General features: G+C 40.5%; 2 protein-coding genes across 2 annotated transcripts in view; one reads left to right on the top strand and one right to left on the bottom strand.

Moving 5' to 3' along the window:
• The window catches only part of kcp (kielin cysteine rich BMP regulator), a 30,444-nt gene extending 22,426 nt beyond the window's left edge, over positions 1–8,018 (bottom strand). Inside the window, exons 1-5 of the mRNA XM_084733968.1 lie at positions 7,421–8,018; positions 5,390–5,919; positions 4,901–4,973; positions 3,166–3,455; positions 2,902–3,070 (exon numbers count right to left, since the gene is read on the bottom strand). Of these exons, the coding sequence (XP_084590094.1) occupies positions 2,902–3,070; positions 3,166–3,455; positions 4,901–4,973; positions 5,390–5,919; positions 7,421–7,523 (1,165 nt within the window). The 5' untranslated portion in view covers positions 7,524–8,018. The remainder of the gene's footprint in view (positions 1–2,901; positions 3,071–3,165; positions 3,456–4,900; positions 4,974–5,389; positions 5,920–7,420) is intronic.
• A 3,679-nt stretch (positions 8,019–11,697) lies between these two features.
• Positions 11,698–21,990, top strand: LOC146316462 (uncharacterized). The gene is made up of 16 exons (XM_084734992.1): positions 11,698–11,915; positions 12,447–12,573; positions 13,511–13,725; positions 15,459–15,515; positions 15,596–15,688; positions 15,781–15,867; positions 15,986–16,096; positions 16,321–16,491; positions 16,949–17,039; positions 17,129–17,235; positions 17,561–17,761; positions 17,872–18,003; positions 18,197–18,275; positions 18,363–18,553; positions 18,656–18,676; positions 19,792–21,990. The coding sequence occupies exons 2-16, from the start codon at positions 12,483–12,485 to the stop codon at positions 20,800–20,802; spliced, it is 2,658 nt and encodes an 885-aa protein (XP_084591118.1). The 5' UTR covers positions 11,698–11,915; positions 12,447–12,482; the 3' UTR covers positions 20,803–21,990.
• Positions 21,991–23,712: the final 1,722 nt, after the last annotated feature.

The raw sequence follows: 23,712 nt of genomic DNA, 5'->3' as shown, positions 1-23,712 counted from the left end.
CAGTTAGATGAACCTCGTACAAGTAATACAGCTTGAAAAAATGCACTGTATAAAAAGTACAGTGAGGTGGGCAGTCAAATGAATGAAAGCTGTTTGACCAACCGAGGAGTTGAAGATTCGTCTAAGACAAGGGGACCAGTGGAAGCGGGATGTCAAACCCTGGAAAGGGTGATGTGGGATGCAGCCAGAGTCGGGCACTCCATCTCCTCCAAATAATCCAGCCTGCCAAGCAGCTGAGGACCTCATTGACCCAGAGTCCACTGTCCACTCAAAATATGGAAGTGCCAGTCTGCATGATGACACGGACTGCAGTTCACGCTCCACTAATTGCAGAAAGTAGCGGTGCCAGGGGAGGAAGAAGGCCTGATCACCGGCCAGAGCGGAGAACTCGGCTCTCAGTAGTGCAAAGCCCTTCCACATGGCTAAAACCACAGGTAAATACACAAACACAAGTAAACCCATAACAATGACACAAAGAAAAAGGTGTACTTTGAATTTACAGAAGATAACAAAGATAAAAGGGAAAAAAGCAAAAGATTTACAGTCTTACCTGGCCTGGCATAGAGTTTCCTGATAGCCCGTTGGTACAACCTCCACTCTCTCAGTGTAAGGTCTCTAATCTCTTTACGCTGAGTCAGGTGTGTGCACACACAGTCAACTCTGCCACTATGTGTACATATGCACTCTTCACAGCCTTGCTTTAATCTTTCCCCGTATTTCCAGAGCTTGTGTCTAAAGAAGCATCCACAGCCTCCATCACATCTCACGTCAGAGCACTTCATTCCAGGAGAGAAGCTTATTACTTGTGCCTCTCTGGCTTGGTCCTTCGCCAAAGTTTGGCACTGTGTTACAGTGAGATAATCACAGGTAAAGCTGAAATCCGGATCTGTGTGGCAGTCTACTTTTGTATGGTTTTCTTTAAGATCTTCCAGCTCAGTAAGGTTGAAGTCTACCTTACTGTACCACATTTCATCCTCCAAATTATTCTGGTTGTATCTCCAGAGAGTACTGTTCACAGAGGAATTGTTGTATCCAAGTTCAGTGGGAAGACCCTGCCTTGGTTTGCGGAGGCAGCATGCACCCAACATGCACTGGTCCCTACAGGCATTAAAGGAAGGGAAGTTGTTGCTGCTGTTTCCAGTGCAGTAGATGAAGTCCTCACAGAGGCCAGAGGTAGGATTAAAGGCCCAGCGGCGTTGAAATGGCCGCACACCTTCACAGTTGTTCTCTGGTTTGGGCACCCAACATGCCTAGAAGTGGGGAGGGGGGACACAGGGCCTCTTACCCAGCCTTAAACCCCACTACAATGCCCAAAGCCAGAACATATAAAGGACAAAAGTAAAAGTAAAGCATAGCACTGCTATTGGGCTCACCCAATACAGCAGGCCAAGCAACGTTCTACAGCTAAACCACAAACAAACAACTCACGGTCACAGGTGATCCAAAAATTAGATCAGTTACATTAAAGCAATAGTTTGACATTTTGAGATATACAGTCATTTGCTTTCATGCTGTGAGTTAGATGAGAAGATACCACCCTCATATCTGTCTGTTAAATATTAAGCTACTGAAGCAGAGAAGGGTTTTCTGGCACAATTTCACCTACTTCCAAGGTGCGCAGAGAAGGAGGAAAGGGCTCAAAGAGGTAAAACTCCAGCAACACTTGTAGTGCACTGAACAGTTTTATTCTCTGAGAAGTGCATTTTGGCTTTGGCCTTGAGTTTTACCTGTGTGAATTATATAATATATATGAATATTAATTTACAGCCAGGAGATGTTAAACTTAGCTTAGCACATTGGAGACAGGGCGAAACAACCAGCCTCAGTCAGTAGAAAAATTTAAATAAAAATTTGCTGACCATCACCTGTTGTATGGGTATTCATCTTCTTACGTAACCTGATAATTTAGTTGGTGTATTTCCCAAAATGTCACTATCACCTTGCCTTGTACAATGTAGCAAGGAACAAAGGCAAAACAGAGGAACATGACTATGCTAAAACTATAAGAAAATATAGGAAGCCTACAGTAACACAACGCTTAACAGAAGAGGGTTTCAAACCTTTGTTTTCATTTATGACTGTGACCCACCTCAAGCATTTGAAAAGTTCTGGAGACCTGCCGGGTAACCAAACATACATAAGCAGTTTTTTTTAGTAAAACTAAAACAATATACAGTAGATGAAACTAGGAAAAGCACTCAAGGACACTGACATGCTTCATGACTTACTTACGCACAGCAGTGCTGTGAGCTAAATGCACATAATAATGACGTGTTAATGTTAATAAGCTGATATTTAGCAGGTAAAATGTTTGCCGTGTTCTCCATCTTTGGGTAGCATGTTAGCATGCTAATATTTGTTGATTACCACTAAACACAAAGCTGAGGCTGATGAGAATGTCATAATTGGACAAAGAGATATTTGCCCCAACGTGATGGCTAAAAAAAAGCATGGATTTGATACATACGTTTTCACAACATGGACAGAAGAGTTTGACAACAAAATGGACATTTTGTTGTCTGGTAACATTTAATGAATCTACTCTACTCCACCAATCTTTGTGCAAAATACCTTTCTCAGCTGTCTGTGACACAGTGGTCCCTTGGTGTTGGGGGGACAGGAGCAGTGAAACCCAGCAGGGTCAGATGTCAAGACGAAACATACGCCTCCGTTTTGACAGGGGTTAGACAGACAAGGGTCTGAGAGAGGGACGGCCATCTGCAAACTAGCTACTTAACACCAGTTGAATGTGTGTTAGCGTTAGGTTGTTGTAAGTGTGTCAAAACCATAGGTTGATTTTATTGTGTGTTTGTTTGTGTGCAAAAAAATTAAGCAGAAAGAGCAAACAAAGATGTGAATGAAGAACAGACAGAGAACTGTCAGAAGCTGAGTCAGTTTTACCTTTGATGTTAGCTTGGCATGTGACCTTTCCAGATGTGCACGTACACACTGTGTTGAGGTCAACCTGCCAGCGCTGGCCATTGTCCACTTCACGCCCCTCCCACACACATCGCTGCCTCACACACTCACATCCCTCCAGGTACTGCACACGTGACTGTAGGTCTGCATTCTGTAGAAAAACAAAAAGAAAACAAAATACCACAATGTATTTTTTGTTGTATTCTATCCAGGAAAGTTATACAGACTTCTAAGTCCAATATGTACCTGAGTTTTGACCATGTCCAGCATACGAGCCAGCTCCTCCACCCTCTTCTCCAGCTTCTTCAGCCTGTCATCTTTCTGTCCCTGAGAAACAGACTTCACCCCTTGAGGAGTTCCTGGGGGCCCCAGCACCACACCTCTATGTAGCTGGTCATTCTGGACATCCTGGGGATAATAGTTGGTTTGGCCCGTTGGCCTGTGGCTTGTTTTAGGTTTACTGGAGGATGCATCCTGCTGGAACATTTGACTGCTGTCAGCCTGTGAATCTGAGTACTGAGACGGAGGTAGAGGATCTGGAAGAAGAACGCAGCAGTTTGTAAGAGTCCTGAATAATTGTTGAGTGAATGAAAGAACAAATTTGGAGCCTAAACAAACATCCTGGGAAACTGCTGTCAAAATGAAGACCCACTCTGAGGAATAATAAACAAACTGTTTGGGGGACTTTCTGCCTGAGGGCTAAAAGATATGATCTAATACACATAAACCACAGTGGTCCCACTACTCTACTAGTTTTAACTCATTCATATAACTCATCCCGGTTTGGGATGCTAGATGAAGCTGAAAAAAAATATATATATTAGTTACATATGTGCGTAAGTGTGTAAGATTTGCAGGGATTTATTGGCAGAATCTGACAGAAATCATTTCATTAGTGTATAATCACCTTAAGAAAGGAATTGTGTTTTTGTTACTTTAGAATGACTCTAGAACAAACCAACCAAACACTTGCACTAGATACAGCCTTTCACGAGTTTCACACCGCTGTATGTTCTCCTACATGCTTAAAATGGGAGGGTGAGACAGGATCTATGAGCTCACCACTAGATGCCACTAATGGCTTGATTCCACTGGGCATGGCTACGTCGCATTCTGGCTGTCCTGTGGTCACCGGAGCTGATTGTGGCTGTTCAACACTATGTTTGTTATTCCACCAGGAATCCAATAAACACTGAGTCTATTTCTGACAGATTCTGCGCCAAGCTGCACAAAGCAGATTGAGCAGGCAGGAAGTCAGACACAGAAACATCATTAAAAATCCATCCATTTTTAAAAATAAAAGACCCCATGCATACTCGTGATCATTAAAATGGACAAAATAAAAACTCTTTTAATATGTAGGGCGTTTACTCGTGGGAGAAGCACAAAAAGCAAGGAAAGAGGAACAAATCAGCACATCAACATAATCAAGCAGGCAAAACGCTCCACTTCTGAAACATTGCTGGACCTGAAGCCATGTGGGGGATGGATTACAACCGTGGTGCAGAGCCTACGTGCCCAGGGGAATCGAGGAGTAAATCCTACACACTGGTCCATTAATAGTTGTTGTAGATGATCACGACAAGACTCAGGTCTTCCAGTACAAGAGAACTCAAAGTAATAAATTACCAGGGTCAGCAATGAAGGGAAGGAATGGAGCCAAAGGAAAAAAGAAGGGAATGACACTGCAGCCTCTGGCCCCCACAGCATGCTGTTAAAAACTGATATATGGAAGCACATGTACAGACAAAAGTGTGTACATACAAGCATGCATACACATAGTATGCAGGAAAAAAGGAAATCAATCACAGCTCTGCAGTGAGCTTTCAAACGTTGAAAGGTGTGTCTGTAGGAGCACTGGTCTGTTTTTGGAAATCTTCATATAAATCTATCCTTGTTTTGTGCTCAAACTTATGCACATTATTTCTTTTTATTTGACCCTCTAAGCAAAAAAAATGATAAAGACGTTCTTTTTTTTTACCTGTAACACTGTCACAGAGCCATGGCCGCCTCAGATATGGTTTTATTGAAATCTCAGCTGTCTTCAGATATCCCTGCATTCATAAAGAAACACAGAAATGTTCACATAAGTACAAAATGTTACTGTATACTGTCTACACAATGTAGAGTCAGTGGAGGCAGAAAACACAGAATGTAACTGCAGGTTTTGTTGAATAATTGCATGCATTTTGGACATACAGTACTGTAGTTGCTGTATGTCCAAAACATGTGCATTTCTTATTGTTTTCTAGAATTGCAAGTGGCTTCAGTTATGTCTGTGTTTGCATGTCTGGGTGAACAATTTCAGGAGGAGGCAGACAGCCATGATTACATTATTTATATAGCAGGATATTTGCTATGATATAGTTGAATCACTGCAAAACAACATACTGTAAATAGTAAATAAATCAGCAAAAGTGATGCCCCATGTTGTCCTTTCAGTATGTAGAGGTATGTGTGTCAAACTCACACTAAATTTGCTGTCCTTCTTTCCTGGTGTGCTGGCAAGAGTGACAACAACATCCTGAGGCAGCTCCAGTTTGATTCTCTCCTCACTTTTTATTGGTAGTACCACAGCTTCTTGACAGTCTACAAAAAATGCCAGCCTATCAGTCTCCAGGCTCACAGCCAGCCGTACCCACTCGTCCCTGGAGAAGGGGTTTTTCCTGGGGAAGTGAAAGCTGGCAAGTCCCCGATTCCCTCCTCCAGCCTGGTAGTCCAAACACAGAGTGTCGTTGAGGGTGGAGGAGATAATTTGGAGAATGGGTGAGGATGCAGAGGAGAGAGAAAAAAGAGTGGCACTGGAGCGCGATGTCTGATGTGCTACCATATGCATCCCGAGGCCACCCTGAAGGTTGGAGTGCAAGAAGTGTGAATATTCAAGAGGAAGAGTCAGGTGTGGCGCTCTGGGACGTATTCTGTACATCACACTGCCACTCTGCAGTCTGGACACACCACTGATGTGGTGGGACATGTTCAGAGCTGCCAGAAGGTCGATCACTGGGAAAAAGATAAAACAGAGAATCCAGCCTGAGACACACATTAATACACATCCATACTGCATGAGGTCATGATCTGTGTAATGAGGGATGACTGACACTGCGGTTTCTGTGGTTTGATGAGTGTGAGTCTGTGTGAGAGCGAATCAGAATGAAGCCATTCATCAGCCGGTCACACATGGCTGCCTCACTGACCTCAAACACACCGCAAACAGGCCAGCATTAATTCAGGCCTCTCAATTCATCTTTAAATGTGAAGAAGCTCTTCATTGCTTAAACTTGAACATGAAAGTTTTATCAGATAAATTTAGAGTGTTAGCCAGAGATGGAAAGTAGCTAAGTACATGTACACAAGTTAAATACTTAAATAATGCTGAGGACTTGCATTTCTATATATACACTGTCTACATCTACTTCAGTACACTCCTGATGGAAACATTGCATTTTAACTCCAATTATCTGGCAGCAACAGTTTCTTGCTATAAAGATTTTGCATAAAAAAAATATTTGATCAAAATCTGATGCATAATAATAATGTAAATATAATAGAATTGCACTGATTAATTGATTAATCAATTAATTGTCAACCATTCAAATTAAATGAATTAATAGAAATGTCTAAATTTTCTGATTCCAGCTTCTCAAATGTGAGTATTTTCAGTTTTCTTTAATCCTCTATGACATTAAACTGAATATCTTTGTATTGTGGACAAAACAAGACATTTAGGAACGACATTTTGGGCTTTTTCAAAATTTTCAAAATTTTTTCCACCATTTTCTGACATTTTATTTTACGGATCAAACAACTGATCAGTTAATTGAGAAAATGATAAACAATTTAAGAGATAATAAAAGCTACTGTTGCAGCCATAATATATAAAGTCATTATAATGACATAATTTCCACCTTGACCAGTAACACTTTATAACTATCGGTAATAAACACAAAATTGATCAAATTTGATTTAAAAGTTTATTTAACTTACTTTAGTAATTACTACTAATGCTATAATTGGCATTGTCTGAGATGTTTGTTATGAAATACTTCACTATCACTCAGAATGTGACTGTTATTTCTCAGCTATGATACAAAATTATTATTTTTTTTATATTACACAACTACTGATAAAATAACACGATTATAGTAGCCTCTTGTTAATACTGAGTAATTTCATAAAATATGTTAGCAGTACAATAACGATAAACATTACTGATTATAATATCAGTTTTTAATAGTGAAATAACTCAGGAGTTAGGTTTAATGAACTATCAATTTACCATTACTATGAACCCGTTTAGTCTGAATTCTTCAAATATTGTAGTATTGCAACTTTTACCACAGTAAAAAGTCCTCTACATACTGGTCCCGCAACTGGTGACCTCAGTTTTATGACTGTTGTTCACAAATATAAAATCAAAAGGAAAAAGGAATATGACCAAAACTATTTTTTTTTTTTTTTAAATCTGACTAGTGACCCAAGTAGTACACTTTTGTCAGCTCACCATTCTCGTGGTTTGGACTGAGGTGCCCCTGCACAGTCAGCGCACAGACCCAGAACAAATGTACCTCCAGCAGCATGAGCGTCCTCAGTTTACCGCTCTCCATTTTCCAGACGCAAAAAAAAATGCACAGCCTGGATTCAAATTCAAACACCTTACGCAAAAAGCATGGTACTTATCGTCCTTTTAAACCCTTTAACTCTGCTGACACGGACCAAGGACCGCACGTTTACAGATCCTCTCTGTTCCTCTGCGAGTAGATCCTTTCCAAAGAGCGCGCAGGGGAAACATGAAACATCTGGATGCAGGCAGGGCGTCACTTCTCTACAGTCGCTCTTAGGTTTCCCCCTGGGGCCATATCTCCAGCACACTTTCACTCCATGATCACAAAGAAAAGTTAATGATTATTACTAGTCTTGCTGAAGATGTCTGTTATTTCTGCTGAGAGAGAGAAGGAAGAGGCACGCATGCAGAGAAGTTCAGGTGTGCAGTGCGTGTCAGGTCACCGGCTATTGTCTCTGTCTCCTTCAGTTTCCAGTCCCAGTAGGACAGCACAGAGTGGACTCTTTTCCTCCCCTGTTTTCCCTCATTTTGTGAGGAAAAAAAAAACATTCTCTCCACCCAGCACTGCTCGGTGGTGTTGATTCCCAAAGACCCCCGTTTTGGTAATCAGCTAAAACCCGGTCTGGAGACTGGAGGGGAGCCATGCTGAGGCTCAGGCAGCCAAAAATGTATGTGTGTATATATATGTGTGTGTGTGTGTATGTGTGTGTGTGCGTGTACAGACACAGAGAGAGGGCGGGGGTAAACACAAGTAGTCATGTTTCACCGCTGTGGAAACAATCCCAGTGTGCATCCCACTGCGCTCAATCCCCCCACATCTGTCTCTACAGCTCTGGGCTTTTCCCTCCTCATGTTGTTGTCCTTGTTTCTGCTGTGTTTATTAGTTCAGGGCCTTTCTATGAGCACAAAGTCATGCACAGAGAGACAGACATATGTCCTCCTGTCTTGTTGGAGTATTTTTGGCATGGTGATAGGACACCCAGGTGTTTCTTAGTCTGGTCTAGGTGCAGAAGTCTACGCACATTCTTTAGTATACAGATACTTGTGTAAACAACAAAAAAGACTCTGGTAAAGGCAGAAGTACTGATTCGACTTGTTTACTCAAGTCTTGTCACGTTTTTCGTTGTTTTCATCTTTTTTTGTGTTTTTACATAGTTTTCGTCTTATGTCTTGTCCTGTTTCATCTTGTTACGTCAGTTTTGTCTTGTTAAGTTGTCTTGTTACTTCACTTAAATTTTCATCTCATGTCTTTTACAGAATTTTATACTTGATATATCTTGTTATATCTTTCTTGTCATGTTCGTGTTGTTATGTTTTTTATGTCATTTGTGTCTTGTTACATCTTGTTACATCATTTTAGTCTTGTTACATCTCTTACTTCACTTTAGTCTTATTACATAATTTTGTCTTGTCATTTTGTTTTTGTCTTGTTATGTCTTTTATTTCAGTGTAGTCTTGATAAGTCGTGTTTCATCTTTTTGTTAATTTTTGCCTTGTTGTGTCTCTTACTTCGCTTTAGTCTTGTTACGTCTTGTTGCATCTTTACGTTGTTTTTGTCTTGTGTCTTGTTACAGCTTTTACATCGATTTCGTCTTGTTATGTCTTCTACGCTGTTTTTTCTTGTTACGACTGTTGTGCTTGAGATTCACTGGTAGAAACACCAAGTCATTGTCTTTTTTTTAATGTGTTTATGTCTCAATAATTTAGAAGGGAAAATAAATACTTCAATTAAGTACAGATACCTGAAAACTCTACTTAAGTACAGTGACTAAGTATTTGTACTTTGTCACTTCCCACCTCTGTTCTTGTGGATGGATGCAGCAGACCAGAGAGCCCCTCATCACTCTGGCTCCAGATTGTTTTCTACACAGTTGGAGATAATATCTGCTAGAGGAAAAACCAAGGGAGAAAGAAACACTAAGATTTTTGCAAACTCTGCCGACATAGCAAACCAAACCTCATGACTCATGCCAGTTCCTCTGTAATAATCACAATTAAAAACTTTTCCCACAGGACTTCCCCTCTCCGCTTCAGTGGTTTTTCCAACATACACTAGTCACTCCGTCTGGATGCCATGGTGCTTCCAGGCAGAGGGGCCTGATTGAAGGCTATGATAAAGCAGTAGACAGTAGAAGAATGCTGCACATTTTTAGTTTTTAAACTAGTATCAAGCAGTAATTTACTGAGAAAATTTCACAATTCAGAAACGCCCCCCAGAGGAACACTGACAGGAACAAAATGTTGCTCTCACACCCATTTTGTACCCAATGGGCCTTTGTCTTGTTCCACCCAGACATGCAGAACAAATTAAGCAACTTACAATAAGAGTAAGGGTCTACAGCCATGGATAGAGCTCCTTTTTTTGAAAAAAAGGCCTATCAATACAAAAGAAAATAAAGGATGAAAAGTCCCTATTGCATGACTAGATATTGTGCAGTAGGGACCTCAGCTTTATCCTTTGGGTGCCCTGAATGTTGCCGGAAAATTTCAGCAGCACTTCACATGACAGCTCGGTAATAACATGGTAGACTGATAGAGGAGTAGTAGTTTGGAAATAAAGAGGCAGTAATTAAGTAATACCACATAATTACCAAAGCAATAACCAGGTAAAAGCTTGTTATTAACAATGGGTGTATCTGAGTAATATAAGACTGATTTTTTCTTAAAAATGGGGCAAAAGCAAAGGGTAATAATGGAGACACACATTTAAAGATAACATATAGTAATATTTGGTAAAAATATGGTAGCCTTCTAACAATAAAATGGTTATATCAGAAATGGTAATATGATGATATTACTGACAATAATGAGGTAATATAGATTGATATTTTCACAGTATAGGTTACTATCGTGCAAATACCTTCAAAATTTCATGAAAATTCTTGGTAGTCACAGTTAGAAATTAATATATTATAATGCTGAAATTCATCATCCCTTATGTTCCAGATATTACCCTTTGTTTCATAGTAAGACTGTACAAATGACAAGTTTTATGCTGCGACTTGTTACCTGACAACATTTGTGGTAGTTTCTGTGTAATAACCATGAAACAGGGCTGCAAAATGCTAAACCACCTGTTTCTGTTTAATTTCATGGTAATATTAGTTTGAACCATGCTTTGCTTTGCCCATGAAATATTTACATATTCGCAGACATAATTAAACACAGAATGCACTGAAAAATGTTTGTGTCTGATAAGTGCACATGAACAGATTTGAGCTGCAAATTGATCTGTTTTCACCACATCTCTGCTGACATCCAGTGGTCATATTGAGTTACAGCAGGTCAGGATATGTACAACTTTAGCAAGTCTGTCCCTCTATGTTAATCTTTTTTGCTATTGTTAACTTTACTTATAATGACAACACAATAGCATGAAAAAACAAAAGAGGAGGGTGTGTTATCCTCTCAGTGCTCCTTGAAATACAATCTCTAAACATTTATATGATCTGAGAAATTCTTGCCCTCTGCCCGTCTGTCAGGGACACAGATGGTGCAGTGTTAAACCTTTCCCTGAGGCAAACTTCAGTCTCCAAACACTTCTGCCCCCCCCCGCTTTTATCTGACAATGGAGCCCAGTCACAAGCCTGCACTAACCAAAACATTTCTCGCAGGGCCAGACAACAGCTTTCATCACAAGAGATATTTGTGGACCCACTCCTTTAAGTGTGCCTTTGTGTGTGTGTGTGTGTGCCAGTGCATGCTGGGACAAGTGTGAAAAGGGATGTGGGTTAATCTTCAGAAGGTGAACAGCCGATGTTTGATAGCTAATCCCTTGTCAGGCCCCATTAGTTAATTGAACAAATCCAGTAGGCACAAGCTGTGTGGCCAAAGAACATGCTCAGACTCTTTTGGCAACTTCTAACCTATACACTACACTGAAATATACATGTGCAGTTAAAGTATGATATGAGTTGCCAAGGCGTAATTTAAGAAAGAAAATGACACTTCCTGTTACGCTCTATGATACAGCAACAACAGCTTGAACAGGAGCTATGAGCACTCTGACTATTGAGCTTTGATTGCATGACAAACTGTTTATGAAGGTCAAGTACCAGACAAATCTCTTAAATTCACTAGTGACCCCAGTCTATCACCTCCCCGTCAGGCTCCTACCATACCTAAGCTGATTGGCTCAGTCTTTGTCCCTGACCAGGTAAGCCCCGCCCTCAGGCTTTAGCCTCTGAGCTGACATTTATCCTGGGATACACACCATAAGCTGCTGTCTGCTTTTTAATGTATGTAAGGGGGATCAGTGTGTGCTTTAGTGTGTGTGTACCATTGTTGTCACTTTGATCATTCCTAAAGGCCTTGGTCTGTCTTTCTGAGTGGAGTTTAGTGGCGGGATTTTGGGGAATCAGAGATGCTGCTTCCATCACAAGTCAGGAGGATATGGAGACTGACAGACAAGCTGCAGAGGATTTGACAAAAACAGGTCAGTCAGCTAAACAACAGTATACTCAGTAAAGTGTGCAACGGAAAGCTAATACGTGTATATTTAACTTGCATGTGCAGCAGAGTTGTTGTTTTAGTAGGATGTGACCCCAGATCCTCCTACAAGATATAAGAAGAATATAAATTAAAAGATCTACACTATATGCTGTTTCAGGCAATTCTATAGACAGAATAGCACCTATCTGCAGAGATGAAAAGGTAAAAGGAGAAATCAGATTAGAGAAATATGAAGAAGAATAATGACAATAGGCTGTTATTCTGCTGGTCTGCTCTCTCAGACTGGAGAAAGCCAGGCAGAAACCCACTTAAAGGGGATTTAAAAGAATTACAGGGCAGAGCAGTGTGTATGTGTACTAGTGTTTGTACATTAGGAGAGGGTCTTAACCTAATCATGAGATGTGTTCCCATCAAAGCACAGAGTAAAACTATCTTTAGTCCACTTATTCACACTTTGTAAGGATAAAGGATGACCATGTTCAGTTAAATGTGTTTGTTTTTTCTCCTCACTCAGAAAGTACCAGTTCCTGAGGCCTGACTCAGCCCAGGAATGGCCCTCGTTGAACTGAAATGGAGTTTGTTCCAGGCCAAGGCTCTAGTCTTCTCACTGCTGGTTGTCCTATGTCTGCACACAGCCACAGGTACAGCTGCTGCGTGTCTGTTTATATTACAGTTCAGGAGCCTCAGTTATGAAATGGATACTTAAAACCCTACTTTGACGTTGACCTTATCTCTAAGCAAAGTCTAGACTTGACTTAAGTGATTCTCCTGCTGATTATCTAGGAATGTTGCAGCCTGTGGATAACATGCATTTGTATTAGCTTTATGAACAATGTGATCGGAAGTATCGATTAAAGATATGAGGAATTATTGCAACACACTCCCAACTTATATATTTGCCTTTGTTTCTCAGTCTGCTGTTTAGTCCACTGAGTAGTACATGTTGCCTGGCTTCAATCTCCTCTACCATCCCCATGATTTCATCTTCTGAAAAATTGCCTTCTCTTTTTGGGTCCATGAGTACTCCTGAATAAAATCCTCATTTGTGCTAGTGTTATGTCAGTTTTAAAGATACAACAAGTAACTTTCATATTGTGTTGTTTTTAGAGGTCCTGGTACCTGGTGGATGAAAGCAGAGGTGTTTCTACCACGATAACCACAAAATATAAAGTCAAAAATAAAATTATATGAATAAAAATCTCTTCATGCTTCTTCTTAACTGGCCAACAGTCTACTCACTGTAGCCCTGAGAAAATGTAAACACAGGCTTGTTTCATCTGATCTCACAGAGAATCTGACCCAGTGGCAGACATTAAGATTAACTATACAGAAATAGCTGAACTTGATGGTTTTGTTAATTTATGCAGGTCATACAGAGGCATCAGTAATAAAGTGAGTTTGTTTAATAACTGTTAAAAACTTCTTATAGTAGTTTTGAGTTAAGATTTGAATGAATTGAAATGATCTTAAGTTCCAGTATATAGTAAATCTAAGAGCATTTTTTATGAATGAGGCCCTGGTCTGGGCCAGAATTAACTGTGTTTGTGACACTGTGCGTATGTGTTTGTGGTGATACAGGAATGTCAGGGTGGGGTGGATGTTTGGATGGTGAGGATATATTTGCAACAGTCAGAGAAAACAGTCTTTCAGGAGAAGTTGTTGCTGAACTCATGGCTGACACCACAATGGAGGGAGTTCACTGGAGCCTAGATGGAAAGGATGCTGATTGGTTCTTCTTGGATGAGAGAAACATCCGCCTGAACACATCAGATGACAAGGTCCTCGACCGAGAGGTAAATAAATCAGGATATGCCCTCGTAAGCATTCATCTAAGTGTTGCAGCTTTCTTATACTCGGGGAGCTGTGAACATAATGCAAGGATGGTGGATTTGATGTGTGCAGTCTCATTTTGTTAAGTCTTTAGGAATGCTTGTGACAGTGTGAAGCTACAATGAGGAAGTTCTATCTAAATTTAGAACCAACTATTAGAGATTGAACCCTGCAGGCTTTGTCCTTGGACCGAACACAAGCTCTCTTACCGTCATCCTCTTCCCAGCCAGCTGTCTTACATCATGGCAGCTGTTAAAGGGTCAACCAGATTAGCAGTCTCTCTGTCCCTGTCTCTCAATCTATCAATGTCTGTCACCCTATCCTTAAAGCTACAACAAAGAACTTTCATACTGTGTTGACTTCGGATGCCCCTGCAGACAAAAGCAGTAATGTTTCCAGTTCTATAACCACAAAATATAACGGGAAGATATAAAAACAGGCTCATTTCATTTGATTTCACAGAGAATCTGACCCAATGGCAGGCAGAACATAGAAAGAGCCAGTCTTTTCACTGATGGTCTAGTTTGCTTATGTATGTTTTAAGTTGAGACTGTTTCATAACAAATTAACAACTCCTTGTTTCATTAAAAAGAAAACATTTCTAGACTAAAAATAATTGCAATAGCTTCATCTTCATCAAGTGTACTTACCATCAGATCAAGAGGGTCCATAGGTAGAATTCACCTCAATTCAGTGAATGTGAATAAAAGAACAAGGAATGGTTAAAGTGTTTTATGTACTTGATTATTGCTATATTTTTTGGTGTCCATGTAAGCTTGCAAATTAAAGGGACAGTTCACCCAAAAATCAAAAATACATATTTTTCTTCATACCTGCAGCACTATTTATCCAGCTTGTTTTGGTGTGAGTTGTTGAGGTTTGGAGATATCGGCCGAAGAAATGACTGCCTTGTCTCGAATACAATGGTGCAAGATGGCTCAACTAGGTGGTGCTCAAAGTGCCAAAAAACACTAAAATCAACACCAGTGTCTCTTTCTAGAAATCAAGACTCTCTACTCATGAACGACAGACTACTCAGCCAAAGAGGACGCCATTAATATTAACATCCTGCGCTGTCACGGGCATGAGACCTCTCATCCTTGAGTAGATGCACGCTTTCTTCTGCGTGGTGATGCAGTTGACAGACAATAGAAAAAGAAATAGAAAGTAGTTCCTACATGAAACTACTCACAACAAGGTCTATGGATTATCTTCAGTAACTGGGTCATGATTTCTAGAAAGAGACACTGCTGTTGAGTTTTTCAAATGTATTTTTTTTTTTTGTGCTTTACAAGCAGAGTGCCATCTAGTTCCATTATACTGTAAAAAAGGAATACATTTTGATAAATCCAAAACTCTGTGATCCACCAAAACAATCTAGATGCATAAATGGCACTACAGGCCAGGGGAAACATATGTATTTTTGATTTCTGGGTGAACGGTCTCTTTTACATCAAGTAAGAGAAACTGCATGTTATAATGCTATAGTTTTTGACATTTATTTGACATTACGTTAGGCAAAGGTGGGTCAAAAATAAAATATTTCTGTAGTAGGAAAAAGAAATTAGTACTATTTTGGTAAAAGTTACTCTTGGTTATTATGATTTAGATAAAGACTCGGTTTCAAGCATGCGTTCAAACTATTTGTGTTAATAAAGGTCTTATGTTATTGTCTCTCTGTTCTCCTATCTCTCAGGTTCAAGGTCCTGTCCTCATGGCTGAATTGTCGTGTTATGAGGAGGACACACTCCAGGTACACTTTGTGCTGTCATAACTATTCAGTGTGTGAGCCCATATTCAAACCTGTATACATCTTTTTTTCTGTTGTTGTAGAGTGTGTACAGGGTCATGGTGGAGATTCTCAATGAGAACGATAACTCCCCTGCCTTTGCAGAAGACACTGTTCTCTCTCTTATTATCAGTGAGGTATGACACAAACACACAAAGACTAATTTGTGCATGCATACACAAAACATACAAGTGCTAAAGTGTTTTTTCTGCATGTGTTTTTTTCTCAGCTGACTCCGGTGGACACTGTGGTTTTTACTGTCCAGGCAACAGATGCAGATAATGACAAGATAATTTACTCCATTGACCAGACATCAGTGAGTTCTGCTCTTTTACTCGACTCAGGGTTTTTCGACACAAAACATGCACACACATCCATGACTGCATCATCATGTAATGTGTTTGTGTTTGTGTGTGTGTGTGTGTGTTCTGCAGCCTGATGCAGAGTATTTCAAGGTTGAGCTCCCCAACAGTGGAGAGGTGATCCTGTCCAAGCCTCTAGACTATGAGACCAAAAAACTGCTCACTGTCACCATCCATGCCTCAGTAAGATATGCACATTTAATTTTTGACTGTTTTAGACCTAATTTTCTCAGAAAATGTAACTATGAATTCACCAAAAGATTCCAATTTGATTCCCTGATGTTCCTTAAGATTACTATTAGAGAAGATAAACCAAACTTAAGTTCATGCATCCAGTTATTTCTTCATCAGACATGCTTGTTTGCTTGCTTGTAATATCCTCTAAATAAATCTTGTCATTATCTCAGGAGATGAACACTGTTGAGCGCTACAATACCAGCACCAATATCACCATCACTGTCCTGGATGGAGATGATCAGTACCCACAGTTCCTGCCTTGCATGCTGCTTTACCAGGATGAGGCCAGCCGTGTCTGCACCAGTCCTGTGTACACAGTCAATGTCACAGAGGGGGAAGAGGTCAGCTGCTATGTTCAAACATTAATTCTGAAAACAACTTCAAGATCATCTGAACCTCTAAGAAATACTAAATTAAAGCTCCATTGAAGAGATGATGCTGCATCACCACAGTAACAGCGTTGAATGGAAACTCCTAAGCTTCACAATTATCAAGACTTTAAGGCTTTTATGACCAGATTTGTGGGGAGTCTGGTTAACTTGCTAGGGGGAGTGCATCAAAGTATTAAACATGTTGTTTTCTGTCACCAGAAGGTGGTGCTATGGCTGTAACTAAACACTGACATGTAGATGTCTTCAGGCTGAATGCATGTGCAAGTTTCATGAGTTTTTGAGTGCTGTTAATCCCTCAAAAATGCCATAGGGTTCAGCTGCAAGATCTGAGTCTGTTCACTGGGTTGCTTTTTTAGGTGTCATAAAGATCTGATTGACAGATAAACAAATGTGTGTCATATTGCAGGACATTGTGTTGGACTTCTCTCCTGGTCCTATTCATGCAGTGGATGGAGACAGAGGACTCAGCTCTCCAGTCAGCTATGCCATTCTCTCAGGTACCATACACACCAGTGCAAATACATATTTGAAATATGCTACTGTGCCTACATGTATACATCTGTACCTTTGTTTGTGTTCATGCTAGGAGATGATGAGGGGCATTTTCAGATGGACAGAAAGACAGGGGAGGTGAAACTGATTCAGGCGGTTAGAGACAGGCTCACAACTCCAACACTGCGTCTACAGGTCATGGTAAGCCTCACGTATTCAGTGTTAGTGGTAGGCTTGAAAGTAGAGCAGCAACGATCAGTTGACTAATCTGTTTCCACTGAACTAATAATTATCACCAACTATTTTGATAATTGACTAATGGTTAAAGTAATGTTTCATGCAAAAATAACAGAAAAATATTTTTTCAGCTGCTCAAATATGGAAATTTAGCATTTTCCTCTCTCTGTTTTTCTAAAAAATAATTGGCAGATTAACTGATAATGAAAATAATCATTAGTTGCAGCCCTTTTTGAAAAATATCAGTCTCAGTGCTCTGTCTTTTTGTCTTTTTGTGTCTTGCAACCAGGCATATCAGGACGACGACCCCAGGAAGTATTCTGTTGCGACAGTGTTGGTCCGAGTTCTGGCAGTGAACCAGTTTTATCCAGAATTTGACATGGCTGAATATAAAGGCTTTGTAACTGTAGGAAAGGGCCCTGCTTCTCTGGTCAACACCTATGGCAGCAAAGCACTGATGTTACATGTACAAGATCAAGACTTTAGCCATGTAGGCACAACACTGCAACCCTCATGCATGACATATACACCCACAGTGCGAAAATACTCAAATCTGCTCTGCTTTTGATTTGTATTAACTGTTCTTTTTTCTCTATATAGGGTGTCAATCCCATGATTCATTTCACCTTCAGTCCAACATCAAATCACACAGACATCTACCAAATCACACAGGAGGGTCTTCTGATCACCAGGACCAGTGAACTCAAACCAAAGCAGAAACATGTTCTAGAGGTAAACCTTAGTATAAAATCATTTGCTTTTTGAAATTTGATTTAGTTTAAAAGAGCATATCAGTGAGTTAATATTTAAGACCAGTTACAACAAATTCTGTAAACCTTACACTACTACTTTCATCAAAACCTCAAAACAAATGAAAATATCAAAATATGGTGATGATGTGATAAAAAGTCAAAATACTTTGCAGATAATGGCTATAGACCAGGAGTCGGGTGAGTCCACCTTTGCTACTGTGGCGGTGGAGGTTTTAGCTGAAGGACAATCAAGTAAGGACACACACATACACACTCACATTCACCACTGACTGCTGATGAGCCCGTCGACTGAAACACGTCTGTCTCTGTGTACTGCAGTTCCTCTGAGTCCACTTGGAGATGACCGTATGACAGGCTGCACTGTGGGTAAAGCATTTTTTCTGAGCATGGTGTTCACAGCTGTACTCGGTTGTGTCCTGTCTGCTGTGATGTGGCTGAAGAAGAAACAGAAGGGAAAGCGGGACCCACTGGAGAGAGGCTGTGTGGCCCAGGGCAAACACCCCAATGTGGTGAGAATCTTAATCTCTTTAATCTAGATTCATATTTACCAAGATTTACTGGTGAGTAAATTTGAGTTTCTGAAATTCTCTCTCCTGCATATTCTCCCACAGAGCTTACGCTGGTTTCAACTGGTAAGTTTTTTATTTACATTGAAGCTAATATTCATCCTCGCCCTATATGTCATGTCCATGTCCATGATAAACTTGTAATAAACTGTCCTAATCGTTCTAAAAGTAAACAGGTCACACAATTTGACATTTTCAACATAAGATCTAACTCTGTTTCTGAAGCTTTCAACATCATCTCATGACATTCATCAACTTAAATTTCTTAGTTGTTATGGTCATGATTTAGTTGTTGTTTTGTGAAGTAAGTATGGAATATTAAATGACAAAAACCAGAGCTGTGAACTTAAGTCACGTGACTTGTACTTGTCAGACTCTAGTCAAATGTGATGACTTTAGACACAATTTTTCAAAATCAAAAAAGACTTGGAACTTGACTTGGACTTGACACAGATGACTCATGACTTCACTTGGATTTGAGCCTTTTGGCTTGAAAATACTTGATACCGGTCCCCAAGCATGTTATTTAAAAAGTGTGCCAGAATAAATTAATTTCCCCTTCATTTCCTGAATAAACTAATGTTATCGTTATTCATTCATGTAATTTATTTTTTGTCAAACCACTGTTACCTTCAAGCCCAAGTCTATACAGTATTAGAACATGTGAGGAACCTCAAGTCAGGAAAGTAAAGTACTCACATTGTAATTAATTCACGCACTCCCTTGCACTAAAGGCTAGACCTCCCAGCTGTCCTAGCTGCTTTGCAAATGCCTACACCAGTGGTTCTCAACCTGGGGGTTGCAAAAAAAGATTCTGGGGTTGCCAAGTGGTTATGGAGAATAAAACAAAATATTGTGGCAAGCAGCACAAATTGAGAGCCAGGAAGCAACACTCAGTGATGTCAGGTCCTAAAAGACATTCAATGTAAGGGACAATCACTGTGATGAGTGTGAGTTTGGTAGCTTTCATGAGTTACACAGTAATCCCTGAACAATCTTGGACAGACTGGGAGGTTGTAAACACCAACCTGATTATTCTGGGAGGCTGCAACTTGAAAAGTTCGGGAACCCCTGCCCTACACATCACACTGTACCAGAATCATTTATTTATTTTTTCACTGCAACACAGTATTGGTTTTCTTTGTCCAAATGATGACCTGATAATTGTGGTTGCTCTTCAGCTGAGTCATCGTAATGCCATGCCGCACATGGAGGAAGAACCTTACAACAGTGAAGAATATGGAACCTACAATCCTTCTTTCAGCTTTGCAGACAAACCTGGCATCTACACCCACCAAGATCTTCCTGCCTGCCGAGGACCCGTTCCACCCAGAACAACTGCTGCACCTGACACCAGCTTCATCCCCTCTGAAACCGTGCACAGCCCTGTGATCCTTAATAACAATGTTTCTACACCAACCAAAAGCTCCTCTGGTTCGCCCACCTGTAACCCAGCCACTGTGGACATGAGCCTCACATTCACAGCTCAAGATGCTGCTCCACCCAAAGAAAACCCTGGTTCACCAGCTGGTACATCCCCAGACCTCACTGAGACACTACCTAACACCAGTCCTAGCCCTGCAACCCATGATGCCACCAACACCCCACCTTATTCACAAACTCCACCAGCAACCATCAACGATGACCCTGCTGACCCCATCACTAGCCCCTCCTCTCAGTCCAGTATACCATGCAGTCATACCCGCATTGCTTCAGCTGAAATAGACAAACCCTTCTGCAAACCTCGCGTGAAAACACCCCCATACTCACCTTTACTGTCCTCGCCCTTTCCTAAGCAGGCGGACTCACCCCCACCAACCCCAGATCAGTCACCTTTAAAAGACAAGCTGGTACATATAGATACGTCTCCCCTTGATACACCTCTAGCAACTCCACAACACAGAGGCATAGAGGCAGATCAACCATCCACCTCACTGGACCAAACAGACCAATCAGAACACCCAGGTGGGGCTTCAGATGCTGGCAGTCCATCTCAGGACAGAAGAGCCTCAACGAACTCAGGAAATACGCAGGGCTGCCGTGAGGTGGGGGACGCGGATGATGATGGTTTTCTGGCAGATGAAGATGCTGACAAGAACAGTGAGGGTGAGGATGAGTTAGAGCCAGACGAAGAGGAGCTGCTGAGAGTGTTGGCTCGTTGTAATCCCATTTTTCTAACATTTAGTAAGTGATGTTTCTACAATATCGCATGCATTGAGAGTGATGGGATGAAACACAGAGAACAGAGGAGGTGAGATGAAGATGGATGACACAGACAGCCGACAGTGAACACGTCATCGTGCAAGAAAGAAAGAGACACTGCAGTCTGGTTCTGCTTGTGCTGTAGATATTGCTGAGACAAGCACATGGGCCACATAAAGGAAGACATGCACATGTTCATATACTGTATAGTATAATGTAAAACTAAACAATTAACAGCTCGCATACTGTGGTTCCATTTATACCATGTAGCTGACTAGATGACAGGAATGAGTGTCCTTGAACGCACAAAGCACAGCTAAAAACTGACTCCTTTATCAGTATAAATTATGAATCAATTTTTCAAGGATACAGCATTCATTGCAAGGTTAGTACAAGTAGAACAGTCTGAGAATCAATCAGACATGAATCAAATATATCATGTGCGAATGTTTACGAATAATAATGAGATTGTGCGTGAGTGTTTTCTAAAGGTAAATCCACATGAAATGACACACAACACCTGCTTTGACATCACAGGAGTGTGTAATGCTTGACTGTTTAAACTCAAAGAGAAAAGTGCAGCAGCAGTTTTGTGCCCTGTGTGGTTCCATGTAGATTTATCCTTTAAAGGCCCAGTGTGTAAGATTTAAAGGGGTTTATTGGCAGAATATGGCAGAAATGTAATCTAATATTCATATGAGTGTTTTCATTAGTGTATAATTACCTGAAAATAAGAACTGTTGCATTTTCATTACCTTAGAATGAGCAGTTTATATTTACAGAGGGCATGGGTCTGCTTTAACAGAGTTTGCCATGCTGTTGCACTGACATGTTTCTACAGTAGCCCGGAAAGGGCAAACAAAATGCTTGCTGTTCGTGGCCACTGTAGTTTCTCCTACTTGCTTGGAAGGGGAGGATGATGCAAGTTGGTTGCAAATCTGAAGTCTCACAACTATATGCCGCTAAATCCTACACACTGGTCCTTTAAATAGCTGCAGAGTACTTTATGTTCAAAAGTCTCACAGCGTACTGCAGCTTTAATTGTTTTGTTATGCCTACTCTACAAGCTGCCTCAGTTTTTTTCTTTGAACATGAGTAAAGTTATTGTCTAAGTAAAACAGTGACCCAAGAGTTGTTGTTGAAGGGAAATTCTAAATCCTTTGGCCTCTGTGACTGTCTTGGGGTGAGTTTATTCCCAGGACATCAAATGCCAGTGATTTTGGTTTGGTTAAGTGTCCTGAGAGTCTGCATTGTTTTTTTGGGGGGAAGATGTTGCATAGTCTGCCCTTAAGGCTGAGATAATAATATGGACAGGATCTCATTATCTACCCTAAGACTACAGCAGGACCCATAAAAACATATAACATACTAGAACAAGAAGAGTCAACAGTAATGTGTGCTAACAGTTCAGTGCTGTGCTTGGGCACTGCGTTGACCCAGTTTGAGTTCAAGTTTCATAAAAACAAATACCCTGTGATATTTGAAAAGCTGTTCTGAAGCTATCTTCTAACCATCTGGCTGAAATTGTGTTTTGGCTCATTTCCCAAGTTCACCCAAGTTCTGGCATTGTTTCTTATCTATGTAGCTCCTGACGGGGTCATTCCTATGTGTCTATGTTCCCAAGCTCCATATAACATATAATGAATTAGTGTTGGGGGCAAGCACAGAACATAGGAACCATAGGAACATAGGATTTTGAGAACATAGGACCCTGGGAATACTGATATTCTCCTGCCACTGCTTACTATCTATATTTCAGTTAAGACAGCGAGTAGCAAATAGGGAAATGGGGATGAAAAAGATCTTTTTTTATCAAGCTGACAGGCTCCTTGTTTTCATTAAGATGATTAGAAGACTCTGGAAATACCTTCAGAAAAACAATAAGTGTTGTTAAATGACCTGTATTAATAATATATTTCATCCTGAAAGCTCATGATAGAACAAGAGGGAAGAAAGAAGACAGAGCTGTATTCAGTACTTTGACAACTAAATACAGTATATGCAGGATGTGACAGCATGTAAATGCTCTTGTCCAATTAGCAATCTGTCATCTTATTCCAGAAGGCCTGTTAAGATGATCAAACATTGGCTTTTCACCTCCTGCAGATTAACCCACTTCTTCTAACACCTTTGCGTATGTAAGCCAGCACAGGTTACAACGGCAACACAATGAGAAATTTGTCTGTAAAACTTTTGAGGCAACATTATTGATGACTAGAATCAGGCAAGTGAAATACAAAAAAAGAGGGTGTGTGTTCAGATGATCAAAGTTTAAATCAGAAGCTCATTTTGGATGAGTTTGGTCCCAAACTGCTTCACTGAAGCTCTTAAATGGCCATTTAAAAAGGAATGCTGAAAAATAGGTAACTAACTTGTTTCTGACAATATGCTGAGATGTAAATGGGTAATATGTAAAGAATAGCAGTGGCATACCTGAAAAACAGCCCAGAACCATTAAATATGCACTCAGATGTAATAAAATTGTCAGTATTTGATTTATTATGGAGAGAACACTGGGCAAATTGGTTTGGTGAAAGAGGTTGTGAGAAGAAAATGGTCTGAAAACAACAACCCAGAGACCTGTGGGTCAGCAGCCCGACTGAAACCAGGAAACAGAGCATTTCCTAAGAAGGAAGAGTGCTGGGAAAAACTGTCATTTATAAGGAATTCAAGTGCAACACAGGCACTTTTCAACTTCTACTGAACACTACAGGACATCATTCTGAGAAGTAGCTATTACAGATGTTTTTGCTTTGTCTTTAAAGGTTACAGCAGTTTTGCTTTCCACAGAAACATCCTCTAGGAACAGTTGTTTGGCTACAGATTGTGATTCACTTGTGTCAGCAGCTGGCATGTTAAGACTCTGACTTCATGTCAAAAGAATAAGGCAGACTAAAAGC

Source organism: Lutjanus erythropterus, chromosome 13, assembly GCF_056507025.1.
Source record: "Lutjanus erythropterus isolate fLutEry1 chromosome 13, fLutEry1.hap2, whole genome shotgun sequence".
Taxonomy (NCBI): domain Eukaryota; kingdom Metazoa; phylum Chordata; class Actinopteri; order Lutjaniformes; family Lutjanidae; genus Lutjanus; species Lutjanus erythropterus.
This window is presented reverse-complemented; position numbering and strand designations above follow the sequence as displayed.

Bases quoted from the DNA above. Each gene is read 5' to 3' on its own strand.
- LOC146316462 (XM_084734992.1), top strand. From the start codon at position 12,483: ATGGCCCTCGTTGAACTGAAATGGAGTTTGTTCCAGGCCAAGGCTCTA. The intron at 17,236-17,560 runs GTAAGCCTCACG...TCTTGCAACCAG, and splicing joins CACTGCGTCTACAGGTCATG to GCATATCAGGACGACGACCC. The intron at 18,554-18,655 runs GTGAGAATCTTA...ATTCTCCCACAG, and splicing joins AGGGCAAACACCCCAATGTG to AGCTTACGCTGGTTTCAACT.